Raw genomic sequence first — 14202 nt, forward strand, 5'->3', positions numbered from 1 at the left:
CTTGTAAGTCGCTCTGGATAAGAGCGTCTGCTAAATGCTGTAAATGTAAAATGTAAAATATATACGACATATGATATATATACATTCATTGACTTGACAAATGAGATGATACACATGCTCATTGACTGTATATATGACATATATGATATATACACACATTAAATAGCAACTGTTGCTCTCTTATTTTCATTTTTTAAATAATTTTAATTCTTTAAATATTTCTTTAATTTGATTTTTTCTTAACTAGGTAGCTTTATAGAATTATGAACAATATCAGAAGCTGGCAGAATGGCCACTGAAAGCTCTTTAGAAAAGGCTTAGGATTTGTGTGTTTGTACCTTTACTATGGGTTTAAACAGCTCAGAGAAGTGTGCTGCTCTCTCTCTCTCACTGCTTCGCTCTGCCGTACGACCCACCTCCGCCCAATACTGGAACTCATCACACGGAGTCACAATACCTACAGACATACAAGCACGTCAATCAGCAGATTTCCACTCCAGACAGGCCAATCATCCAGTTTATTATTGTGATTCTGGCAGGCAAATAACATCATTCAGTGAACTCTAAGAAAAAAGCTGAAGCACTGATTACATAAACCATGATCTTACCTAGAACATCATCCTCAGAAAGACTCCTTTTTCCAGAATCCTTAGTGTTTGTGTGTCGAAGCACAGAACCCAGACCCGCCTCCAGCTCACTAAGCAGAGACTGCAGCCTGGGATCAAACGCCTGGCTCCATTTCTCATCCTACAAAAACCACACAAACGTAAACATGGGCGATTACTGTACGACAACAAACAGTCCAGGTGTGCTCAGAGCAGTGGGGTGGGAATCTCAACAGGACCTACAATACCATATTAGCACCACACTTGATCTAAAATTATGCGCATGCATAGAGAACCTTTTAGTGTAGATGTTACCATGACAACTAGCATCATGTGAGGTCCAGTCAGAGTGAGATGAGCAGCAGTGAGCAGTGCTTGTGTTTTTAATTGCTTTAAAATGACGTCAGACTCAGGAAAACGTCCTTCAAAACATCGTTATTAAAGAAGGCCAAGAGGAAGACGTCGTGTTCTGAGACACTTAAGCTGGATGTCAGTCCCACCGCAGTCTTTTAAAGATCAGAGCATAAACTTCATCTCTTCTTCAGGCCAGTTTCTGCTCCGCCATGTTGAATGTTATAAACTTTCACTATGACGCGACTCACATGCAGAATGTACTTAAACTTTCTGATAGGGAATGTAATCAGATACAGATGTTCACACTGATATTCTTCTTCTATTTAACAGATTATTTACTGGATTACCCAGCTCATTCAATCAGACAGAAACTGTATTCTGAATGGCCTAAATTGGACTAGACTAGAGGTGTTTACATGGACGTGTTATGCTGCTGTGAGAAGCTTGAATTTTGCCTGATAAACTTGTTTCGCCACCGAAGTGAGTGGGCTCATAAAAATGGTAAAGGTGAGCGTCTTTCCCATTTTCTGCATTACCAAAGATTGGTTGCAACCCCAAGATACGTTTATGTGCATTGTCACAAAATTATAAATCAGCCTTCAGTGAGAATGTGCATCCCTAGTGGGTGTTTGTGTGTACTCACCTGTAATAGTGCAGGGTTGAACACCCATCTGAGTGTTTGGTAGAGTGTGCTGACCGGAGACTCCAGCATGGAGGAGACGAGCACAGCTCTGCTCACGTTCTCCTCTGTAATCACACATGGACGCAGCTTAAAGAACACCAGCAGACGCTCCTGATCCCAACCACTGTCCACCTGCTCACAGAGACACATGTTGCAGAAACGGTCATAATTAATTTCTAAATGACCACTTTACAAACTAACTTTATCTCTTAAAATTAAACAAGCTTTTTTATTACTGCGCCTGTTTAATTTACATATATCAGTCATTTATACATATCTGAAATTCACAACACCAAACACTTTAATTCTAAGGGGTAAAGAGTTGCAGACGAACAAATTAAGACACAATTTAGTATACGGGCCCTTTAAAAAGCCCCAGCTACTGCACCTTATCGGAGAAGTGCAGCTCCCCTCCTTCTTTACTGGCGGCCAGAATAAACTGGTTGGCATCGTCTAGGAAGCTGTTAAGCTCCGTGCAGGCGGACAGGGAGGACGGCGGATTCAGGCTGAAGTAGTTTCCCGCTGTGGTCAGGAGGAAGAGCTTACGGGGGTCCTTCACAGCAGAGTCCATCTCACTGTTCTGCTGCTAAAACACCAACACACACACAGACACACACATTAAAAATGCTGAGCCTGATCTCTGAGCAGCAGTTTGTCAAAGAAAAGTCTATAAATACAATACAATACAATTACAATTACAATAGTTGTAATAATAGTAGAAACTGTGCAAAAAGTAACCTGGTCACCTTAAAATGCCGGTTTTATTCAAGTAATTAGTGACCAAGCACAGGTTTTCGTTCTGTGGACTTTCAGAGGCTCACTGAACAAACCTCATTACAATCGCTTATAGATATGAAAGATAATACGACATAGAGGACAAACATTAAGGAGCACCTCAAATAACCATCAATAACTATATTATAACATTTCATCAAGTACATACTCAAAGATTACTGTTCTTCAAGGGTTCTTGAGTTTAAAAAAAAGTCTCTAAATAGGACCTTGAACACTCAGCAAACCCTTTGCATGATTAAAGGGTTCTTAGCCTCAAGAAAAGGTTCTTCAGGTTCATGTGCTTCTAAATAACGTTAGAACCTTTTTGAAAAGGGTTCAATATGAGTGTATTTGAGTGTATATAGAACCATTTTGTTTACTAAAGGACCCTTGAAGAACCATCCTTTACAGGCATGGCGGGTACTATCCACACATTTGATCACAGCTGTTCAGTTTAGTCACTAAACAGTAAGAGCACATGAAAATCTACAAATGGTTCTCTTTAGAGAAAATATCAGTGTTTTTTTTCCAACTTCGTGATCGAATTTCCTGTTCCACCTTAAATGGTTCCGCAGCTACATTCAGCCGTCTGAAGTGGAACGCTTGGCATACTGGCGCATTTAAGGTGGAACGGCATAATTCCAACAAGAAGGTGGCGAATAGAAAAACAACTTCAGCCTAGTAAAATTTTAGCAGTAGTGACGCGTGGAAATACTCGTTTTGACGCATTAAAAGGTTTTTACTTCACACTACAAACCGAAACGTGCGGCTTATCGCGGAGAAACCGCTCATAAGTCGAAGTTAGAGAAGCTAGCGGTCGCTAATACTGTAACTAACGTAAACACTGTTATAATACTCGGTCTGTAGCTAAGCTAAGCTAATCACTGTTTCCCCCTCTTTCGCAAAAACTCACCAACACTTCTGCAATTTTCTCACATCAGATGATCAATAAAGGGTATGTGTTTTCTATATATCGACCTCAGAACGAAGAGCCTTAAAATAAGCAACATTTTACCTCAGGAAAAACAGTTTAGCAGCTATGTGCTAGACCAACGCTGCCCAAGCGCTGAAGCTGACGTTGTTGCCGTGGCGACACGGAAACTACGTATCTCTCCTTACGCAAAAAATCCAGGCTGAGCGCTAAATGCGTTCAGCTTTAAAGGGGAGCTCCAATTGTTTAAAGTTTCTACATAATTCTGCATAAAATGGTTTGAATACGCTGCCTGATGTCTGAGACACTGTTTATGATACTTCTGAGAACTTGAACTCCATTCATGGTCGAGGGAAACTCCAAAAATAGTCTACAAAGAAAGCTGATTATTTCAGATTTTCCGCTATTTTACATCATCAACATTCCATATAAACTCAGAAGACTCGTGTAGGTTCTCTGGTGGGTCTGGATGGTAAATAAAATGTCTATATTTGTGTTGTCGTCATGGCGACCCCTGGTTCCTATCACCACCATTGTAAAGACATCTGAACTATTCACACCAAACCGGCTGAATCACAATTGAACAACTCGGCCTGTGTGAGGCTGAATCTCATCTGGCTCCCTGCCTCCTTTGTAGTGCACTGTGTTAGAATATATCTTGTCTACTTACCCTAAATAGTGCACTGCATATCCAGTAGTGAACTGTGGCTGAATCCCAAATGGCTAATTTTAAGACCTACATCAGCTAGTGCACTAGGTAGTGAGTAGGGAGCTACCTGATATCAAACTGAACACCTTTGATGAAATAGCATTAAACACGTTGTTGTCGTTTTTGTCACAAATGAATTATTTCATTCCTACACCTTTAAAGTCATGGCCATGACTTAATTATCTTGTTCCCACAGCTTACTTGGTCATAGCAATGACTCAATTATCTTGTTCCTACACCTTGCTAAGTCATGGCCATGACTTAATTATCTCATTCACACAGCGTATATAGTCAAAGCCACAACTCAATTATCTCATTCCCACCTCTTACTAAGTCAAGTCTCACACCTTAATAAGTCGTGGCCATGCATTAGGATCTTGTTCACATGTGTTAATATGATGTGGGCATGCATTATTTTATTTATATGGGTGTCACCAGCAGGGCTTCATGTACAAATACATTTCATGCTGGTCTATTGCTGGTCTAAGCTGGTCTACTGCTGGTCTAAGCTGGTCTAGTGCTGTTCTAAGCTGGTCTACTGCTGGTCTGAGCTGGTCTACTGCTGGTCTAAGCTGGTCTAGTGTTGGTCTAAGCTCATCTACTGCTGGTCTATGCTGGTCTAGTGCTGGTCTAAGCTGGTCTACTGCTGGTCTAAGCTGGTCTAGTGCTGTTCTAAGCTGGTCTACTGCTGGTCTGAGCTGGTCTACTGCTGGTCTAAGCGGGTCTAGTGTTGGTCTAAGCTCGTCTACTGCTGGTCTAAGCTGGTCTACTGCTGGTCTGAGCTGGTCTACTGCTGGTCTAAGCTGGTCTAGTGTTGGTCTAAGCTCATCTACTGCTGGTCTATGCTGGTCTAGTGCTGGTCTAAGCTGGTCTACTGCTGGTCTTAGCTGGTCTAGTGCTGTTCTAAGCTGGTCTACTGCTGGTCTGAGCTGGTCTACTGCTGGTCTAAGCGGGTCTAGTGTTGGTCTAAGCTCGTCTACTGCTGGTCTAAGCTGATCTAGTGCTGGTCTAAGCTGGTCTAGTGCTGGTCTGAGCTGGTCTACTGCTGGTCTGAGCTGGTCTAGTGTTGGTCTAAGCTCGTCCACTGCTGGTCCAAGGTGGTCTAGTGCTGGTCTAAGCTGGTCTACTGCTGGTCTAAACTGGTCTAGTGTTGGTCTAAGCTTGTCTACTGCTGGTCTAAGCTGGTCTAGTGCTGGTCTAAGCTCGTCTACTGCTGGTGTATGCTGGTCTAGTGCTGTTCTAAGCTGGTCTAGTGTTGGTCTAAGATGGTCTAGTGTTGGTCTAAGCTCGTCTACTGCTGGTCTAAGCTGGTCTAGTGCTGGTCTAAGCTGGTCTACTGTTGGTCTAAGCTGGTCTAGTGCTGGTCTAAGCTGGTCTAGTGCTGGTGACCAGCTCATCAGCATCAAAGCACAAGATTTGGGCCCTTGAGCAATCAGAAATGTGTGAGGGCCCGGCTAAGTGATAACCGTAGCCCCTCTATCTCACTGCGCTGAGCACACAGTGAGTCTCTGGCAGTGTAGCTTTAAGCTGCTCTATGGCTTTCTGGGCTGAAGTCCATTTGGATGTAGAACAGCATTAAAGGAGTCTTTGTGATTTTGTGATGTGGGAAAATACCTCAGAGGGGCAGCAGCACAGAGAACAGCTGCAGGACTGCATTAACCAGGGTGGGGGGCTGTAATTCCTTGTATAATGGTCTTTTCTGACCACAGACAAGCCCACCATACTAAACAGATGATTGTATGTGTATGTGTGAGTGTTTGGGCTGTGCAGCTGCAGAGTTGATGACCCCACTCTCGTCACAGGAATTAAACTACACTGCTGCATAAAACACACACACACACACACACACACACACACACACACACACACACACACACACTCATACACACACACACACACACACTAACACTCATACACACACAAACACACACACAAACACTAACACTCATACACACACAAACACACACACACACACACACACCTATTCACACACTCACACACACACACACATACACATTCATACACACACATTCACACACACTAACATACACACACACACACTCACACACAGACACACACACACAAACACTCACATGCACACACAAACACACACACACACCTACACACACTCATACACAGACAAACACATACACATTCATACACACACACACACATTCACACGCTCACACACACACGCACACACACATACACACTGACACACACACAAACACACACACACCTACACACACTCATACACGGACACACACATTCACATTCATACAAACACACGCACATACACACACGTACACACTGACACACACACACATTCACACACAAACACACTAACACATACACACACACACACTCATACACACACTCATACACAGACACACATACACATTCATAAACACACACATTCACACACACAAACACACACTCATACACACACACATACACACAAACACACACGCACACACAAACTCATACACACACGCACACTCATACACAGACACACACATACACACACACATTCATAAACTCACACACACAAATACACACTCATACACACACGCACACATACACACAGACACATGCACACACACATTCATACACACACACACACACACACACACCTATGCACACTCATATACACACACAGACACACATACACATTCATACACACATATTCACACACTCACACATACAAACACACTAACACACACACACACACATTCATATACGCACACACACCATTCACACACACTCACACACACACAAACACACACACACAAGTAATATAATATATTTAATTGAGATTAGTTTAATCAAAATTTAGTGCAAGCAAGTTTTTCACCCACTACAGATCACAGTTTACTTATAATAATTCACTCGATTTACATTTTAATGTATGTTGGCAAAAAACAGACGTTCAACACGTTTTATTTCACTGTCGGAAGAAAACCTTGTATCTCCATTTTTGTGCTGTTTTTGCTGCTATGTAGAGCCATATACAACACATTCTCAATCAATCTGAAGACCCATTTCACCATGCAGAGAACCATTTAAGCATGCAAATGTTTTCATGGTTCTGCATAGAGGAACCAGGTTTTTTAAGTGTGTAGAGAATCAACAATATGTTTACAATTTCTACCAATGACAGGAATCAGGAACAACTTCACACCAGACCTCTCTGTATGACAGTCTGTTTCTGAATGACTTTTTGCATGGAATTCCCCATTGAGCGCCTGCTGATTGAGCCACCAGGTGGCGCTGTTGCATTAGAGATTGAGAAGATCAGCGACGTGGAGAGTGGAGAACAGTGGAGGAGGAAAAGCGAGAGGAAGGCAGATAAACGCAGATAGAACAATGTGGTCTTTGTTGGTTTGTGCGTTCTGAGCGGTAATTGGTGTTAAGCTGTGTTTACGACGGCGCTGCAGCCTCATAAACTCATGCTGGACTCCACAGCAGCGTTAAACCCACCGCTCAGAGCTCAATTCAGCTTAAAGTGTTTTCCCACAGTGTGTCGTTCCATCATGAAGTCCATTCGAGATTACAGAGCAACCCCACATGGTTCCTGCAGTTAGCACCATGCTAATCCGTCCAGCATAAGCTCCCATCACTTGTTAGCTACATTAGCTGTGAAGCTCCAGAGCTAGAACTAAAGAAGCGAACTTCAAACACGTCTCAACTGACTGAATACCTTTGTTTTAAGGCGGAGAACTGAGGACCTGTTTGCTAGCTAGCATGCTAATCTACGCTAATGCTCCCACTACAACACACCCTATGTGGTTTTCTTCCAGTTTTCCTCCATTTTAATGAAGAACAGCAAATTATTAGTAGCACAGATCCAAGGCAACAACTTAATACCCCCTCCTCAGCCAGGCTCTCTGCTTGTGGGTGGGCTTTTAATGGCCGGAAGCGGGATTAGCCTCTCTGGGCTGGGCCCCAGGCCCAAGTTAAAGTGCTAGATCTGCAAAAAAACACAATCGTACACAATTTGCACAGCCTTCTTAACTACTCACACACACGTATGTGGTTTCTGACACTGTGACACGCCATAAAATTCAGCCCTGCTACTGCTTTTTTAATGTACTTTAGTCCACAGTGAGTCATACAGTGTCAGAAACCACATAAACAGGACTATTAGATGTACTGAACACAGTTTGTGATGATTTAGGTGTGCAGTTAGTAATGCTAAGCCATTCAATACTTTTTAAGATACTTTAGCTTCATAGCTTGAGTGCTAAAACCAAAGAACAAAGATTCAGACCCCAAACATGCCTTGGCTGATCGACTACATTTGGGCTAAGACACATTATCAGTCAATCATCTCTTCACGATCATCCTCCTTTTACTCTGTCATCGTTCCCTCCCCTCTCATCCATCAATCTGTCATCCTACTCCCCTTTGTGTGTTTACATTAAACAGTGCTCTCAGGTCAGAGTAACCACCCTGACCTCCACCCCCCCGACACACACACATTTGTTTTCATACCTTGTCAGGATATTGGACCATGCATATAAATCATATTTCGCTGTTGTCGGAGCAAAACCTCATATTTCCAACATGTTAACTACTAACAAACCTACTTTTAATGTATGTCTATGGAACCAGACCTTTTCCCAAGTCATTTTGAGCCTTTTCATTTGGTCCGTTATATCAAAAACCGAATAAAAGCAGTGATTTATTATATCTGCATTGTATAAAAAGCGAGGCATTTTTCATTAGAAATGACATAAACAGCCTAACAGTTCAAGTGAAAAGTAGAATTTTTGAAATTTCAACATGAATTTCAGAATGTAAAGTTGTTTGGTGCTGTTTCACCAGTTATGTCCAGCTGCATGGACAAGTTTGTATAAAAGTCTCTGATCAACAGATCAAACCCATCACCTGAATCTGAGTCATCTGAACATGAGCTTCACTGGAAGAGATCAGACTAAAAACACTCTGAGGTTTAAGTACAAACTTTTAAATGAACTTTGTTTTAATTAAAAAACAAATTTAATTCAAATCTAATTATAAAAATAATAGTATTAGTTTTTTTACTAATAGTAAAATTAGTATTTTTAATTTTTTTACTTTTCCAGCACATTCTCTCTTTTGTTGCTCTGCTCTTTTGTTTCCTGTAAATTCTTGTGCAAATATATATAAAAAATATAAAATATGCCCCATATACACTCATTGGCCACTTTATTATTTATTATTTATTGCTAGTAAAAGGTTGGACCCCTTTTGCCTTCAGAACTGTCTTAATTCTTCGTGGGACACAGGTGTTGGAAACGTTCCTCTGAGATTTTAGTTGGTTATTTGAGTAACTGTTGCTTTCCTATCATCTGGAACCAGTCTGCCCATTCTCCTCTGACCTTTCACGTCAACAAGGCATTTTCATCCACACAACTGACCGCTCACTGGATATTTCCTCTTTTTCGCACCGTTCTCTGTAAACCCTAGAGATGGTTGTGCGTGAAAATCCCAGTAGATCAGCAGTTTCTGAAATACTCAGACCAGCCCGTCTGACACCAACAACCACGCCACGTTCAAAGTCCCTTAAATCCCCTTTCTTCCCCGTTCTGATGCTCGGTCTGCACTTCAGCAAGTTGTCTTGACCACCTCTACATGCCTTAATGCATTGAGTTCAGCCGTGTGACTGGCTGATTAGCTATTTGTGTTAACAAGCAACTGAACAGGTCTACCTAATAAAGTGGCCAGTGAGTGTATATTATACACTGCTCAAAAAAATAAAGGGAACACTCAAATAACACATCCTATATCTGAATGAATGAAAAATTCTCATTGAATACTTTGTTCTATACAAAGTTGAATGTGCTGACAACAAAATCCCACAAAATCATCAATGGAAATCAAATTTATTAACCAATGGAGGCCTGGATTTGGAGTCACACAAAATTAAAGTGGAAAAACACACGACAGGCTGATCCAACTTGATGTGATGTCCTTAAAACAAGTCAAAATGAGGCTCAGTATTGTGTGTGGCCTCCATGTGCCTGTATGACCTCCCTACAACGACTGAGCATGCTCCTGATGAGGTGACGAATGGTCTCCTGAGGGATCTCCTCCCAGATCTGGACTAAAGCATCCGCCAACTCCTGGACAGTCTGTGGTGCAATGTGGCGTTGGTGGATGGAGCGAGACATGATGTCCCAGATGTGCTCAATCGGATTCAGGTCTGGGGAGCGGGCGGGCCAGTCCATAGCTTCAATGCCTTCATCTTGCAGGAACTGCTGACACACTCCAGCCACATGAGGTCTAGCATTGGCCTGCATTAGGAGGAACCCAGGGCCAACTGCACCAGCATATGGTCTCACAAGGGGTCTGAGGATCTCATCTTGGTACCTAATGGCAGTCAGGCTACCTCTGGCGAGAACATGGAGGGCTGTACTGCCCTCCAAAGAAATGCCACCCCACACCATTACTGACCCACTGCCAAACCGGTCATGCTGAAGGATGTTGCAAGCAGCAGATCGCTCTCCACGGCGTCTCCAGACTCTGTCATGTCTGTCACATGTGCTCAGTGTGAACCTGCTTTCATCTGTGAAGAGCACAGGGCGCCAGTGGCAAATTTGCCAATCCTGGTGTTCTCTGGCAAATGCCAAGCGTCCTGCACGGTGTTGGGCTGTGAGCACAACCCCCATCTGTGGATATCGGGCCCTCATACCATCCTCATGGAGTCGGTTTCTAATTGTTTGTGCAAACACATGCACATTTGTGGCCTGCTGGACATCATTTTGCAGGGCTCTGGCAGTGCTCCTCCTGTTCCTCCTTGCACAAAGACAGAGGTAGCAGTCCTGCTGCTGGGTTGTTGCCCTCCTACGGCCTCCTCCACGTCTCCTGGTGTACTGGCCTGTCTCCTGGTAGCGCCTCCAGCCTCTGGACACTACGCTGACAGACACAGCAAACCTTTTTGCCACAGCTCGCATTGATGTGCCATCCTGGATGAGCTGCACTACCTGAGCTACCTATTAAATTCCGTATTGATTATAAAATCCTTTTATTGACTTATAAAGCCCTACATGGTCTTGCTCCTGAGTGCTTACAAGAACTTGTTTCTCATTATGAGCCATCACGACCACTCAGATCACAGAGTGCTGGCTTATTAATAGTCCCCAGAATTCAGAAGGTTTCAGCTGGAGGAAGAGCTTTTTCTTATAAAGCCCCCAAACTCTGGAATGATCTTCCAGAAACTGTTCGGGACTCAGACAGTCTCAGTCGTTAAGAATAGGCTGAAAACTCACTTGTTCAGTTTAGCTTTTGGTAGCTAATCTTCCCCCTTAGATAAAGGCAGCAGATCCAGGAGTCCATGGACACAGGGAATTATAGTAAACTGAGACGCTGGTGCTGTCGTCCCGCTGCTCGCACGCGGTCACTCAAGTTTGTGGACGGTGGAGCGGAGGGATGCCATGTCTGTGTCTCCTTCTGGTTCTCTCCTTTTAGTTAAGCTGTCATAGTCAGATCTGCCGGAGTCATTAGCCACACTCTGTAAATGTTTACATTCCCTGTTTATGTACAAATGGATAGAATAAAACTAATTCCATCTACCTGCTTTCTTTTTGAATATACAATCACCCATATGTCCGGCTGGACACTGAAGGACGACCGACTGCTGAGCCCTCCTGCTACCCACTTCAGACCAGCTGCCCATGCACCAGCTGCCACCACCTGCCTTGGACGAGCTGCTCACCCTACACTGATGTTCTCATAGACTCCTAGTTATTCCTAATACCAATATTACTGCTATTAATATTAGTAATATAATCACTTGTAGGTAGTTCGACCAGAGGAGGATGGGTCCCCCCTGGTGAGCCTGGTTCCTATCCCTCGTGGTTGGTATAGCGCAGCGGGTAACACCTCTGCCTTTTACACTGTAGACTGGGGTTCAATCCTCAGCCTGGGCAGACACCCTACACTATATCAATAAGAGTCCTTGGGCAAGACTCCCAACACCACCTTGGCCTACCTGTGTAAAATGATCAAATTGTAAGTTGCTCTGGATAAGAGCGTCTGCTAAATGCCATAAATGTAAATGTTTCCTCCCAAGGTTTCTTCCTCAGTCCTGAGGGAGTTTTTGCCCACCGGGGGGTTTCTGTACATTCTTACAGTCTTGTTGAAACTTTGTCTTTTCCGAAATTCTGTAAAGCTGCTTTGTGACAACATCCGTTGATTGATTTGATGATTTGATTTGATCTGAGCCACTTGTGTGGGTTGTAGAGTCCGTCTCATGCTACCACGAATGTGAAAGCACCACCAACATTCAAAAGTGGCCAAAACATCAGCCAGAAAGCAGAAAGGTACTGAGAAGTGGTCTGTGGTCCCCACCTGCAGAACCACTCCTTTATTGAGTGTGTCTTGCTAATTGCCAATAATTTCCACCTGTCTATTCCATTTGCACAACAGCATATGAAATTGATTGTCAATCAGTGTTGCTTCCTAAGTGGACAGTTTGATTACACAGAAGTTTGATTTACTTGGAGTTATAATGTGTTGTTTAAGTGTTCCCTTTATTTTTTTGAGCAGTGCATATAATGTAGCTTTTCTCACTGAAGGTAGTGGTTAGACCTCTGTCTCTGGGGCCTGAAGTAGTGGAAGTTTTGTGATTTGATTTTAGCACAAGTTGAACCTTTGAAGCTACTGCCACTGCTACTGCCACTCTTCTCCTTCTGGACAGACGAGTCTGGGGTTAATTTATCTGGCTCAATGTGAAATCATTTCTTTCTGAAATGTATCCCTGTACATCTGTTTGTGGACACATTTGTATGTGTTAATGTGTATATGTGGGCATCTCTCTGGTGTACAGTGTCAACCGGGTGTTTTAGTAAACTGAGGAGTGTCTGTTTTTACTGTGTGTGTTGTGTGTATTAATAGAAGTGCTTAAGTCTTGACCTTTCCCTGCAGAAGCCACCCTAACCCTTCATGCTGAACTTGAGACGCTGTAGCAGGTGAAGAAGTAAAGTCTCATGGTGTTGGACCACGATCTATAGCGGTGCTTCAGTGGGAGCCGGGGGTGCCTTCAGAGTCTATTTCGCAGATAGGCCTCTGTAATATGGTGATATTTCTAAATTATTAACATAGCTTATGTTTCACACAATTTAGATAGTAGTTAACTAGGACAAATTAGCAGGGTAAGTTAACCAGGACATGTCATCAGGGTAAGTTAACCAGGACAAGTCATTAGGGTAAGTTAACCAGGACAAGTCATCAGGGTAAGTTAACCAGGACAAATAAACAGGGTAAGTTAACCAGGTCAAGTCATCAGCATAAGTTAACCAGGACAAATAAGCAGGGTGAGTTAACCAGGACAAGTTATCAGCGTAAGTTAACCAGGACAAATAAGCAGTGTAAGTTAACCAGGACAAGTCATCAGCGTAAGTTAACCAGGACAAGTCATCAGCGTAAGTTAACCAGGACAAGTCATCAGCGTAAGTTAACCAGGACAAGTCATCAGGGTAAGTTAACCAGGACAAGTCATCTGCATAAGTTAATCGGGACAAGTCATCAGGGTAAGTTAACCAGGACAAGTCATCAGGGTAAGTTAACTAGCACAAGTCATCAGCGTAAGTTAACCAGGACAAGTCATTAGGGTAAGTTAACCAGGACAAGTCATCAGCATAAGTTAACCAGGACAGATCATCAGGGTAAGTTAACCAGGACAAATAAGCAGGGAAGGTTAACCAGGACAAGTCATTAGGGTACGTTAACTAGGACAAGTCATCAGGGTAAGTTAACCAGGACAAGTCATCAGGGTAAGTTAACCAGGACAAATAAGCAGGGTAAGTTAACCAGGACAAGTCATCAGCATAGGTTAACCAGGACAAGTCATTAGGGTACGTTAACCAGGACAAGTCATCAGCATAAGTTAACCAGGACAAATAAGCAGGGTAAGTTAACCAGGACAAGTCATCGAGGTAAGTTAACCAGGACAAGTCATCAGGGTAAGTTAACCAGGACAAGTCATTAGGGTACGTTAACCAGGACAAGTCATCGGGGTAAGTTAACCAGGACAAGTCATCAGGGTAAGTTAACCAGGACAAGTCATCAGGGTAAGTTAACCAGGACAAGGCATCAGCATAAGTTAATCAGGACAAGTCATCAGCATAAGTTAACCAGGACAAGTTATCAGGGTAAGTTAACC

General features: G+C 43.0%; 1 protein-coding gene across 2 annotated transcripts in view; it reads right to left on the reverse strand.

Annotated features, from left to right (window-relative positions):
* The window catches only part of LOC108413322 (cytoplasmic dynein 2 heavy chain 1), a 181046-nt gene extending 177529 nt beyond the window's left edge, over positions 1-3517 (reverse strand). The window contains exons 1-5 of one of the 2 annotated variants that reach the window (XM_037546719.1): positions 3329-3436; positions 2030-2227; positions 1603-1773; positions 609-747; positions 339-457 (exon numbers count right to left, since the gene is read on the reverse strand). In XM_037546719.1, coding sequence (XP_037402616.1) covers positions 339-457; positions 609-747; positions 1603-1773; positions 2030-2212 — 612 coding nt within the window. In that variant the 5' untranslated portion in view covers positions 2213-2227; positions 3329-3436. Of the gene's footprint in view, positions 1-338; positions 458-608; positions 748-1602; positions 1774-2029; positions 2228-3328 lie in introns of both variants that reach the window. The other variant, XM_037546720.1, reaches the window with a different exon arrangement.
* Positions 3518-14202: the final 10685 nt, after the last annotated feature.

This window comes from Pygocentrus nattereri, chromosome 17, assembly GCF_015220715.1.
Source record: "Pygocentrus nattereri isolate fPygNat1 chromosome 17, fPygNat1.pri, whole genome shotgun sequence".
Classification (NCBI taxonomy): Eukaryota; Metazoa; Chordata; class Actinopteri; order Characiformes; family Serrasalmidae; genus Pygocentrus; species Pygocentrus nattereri.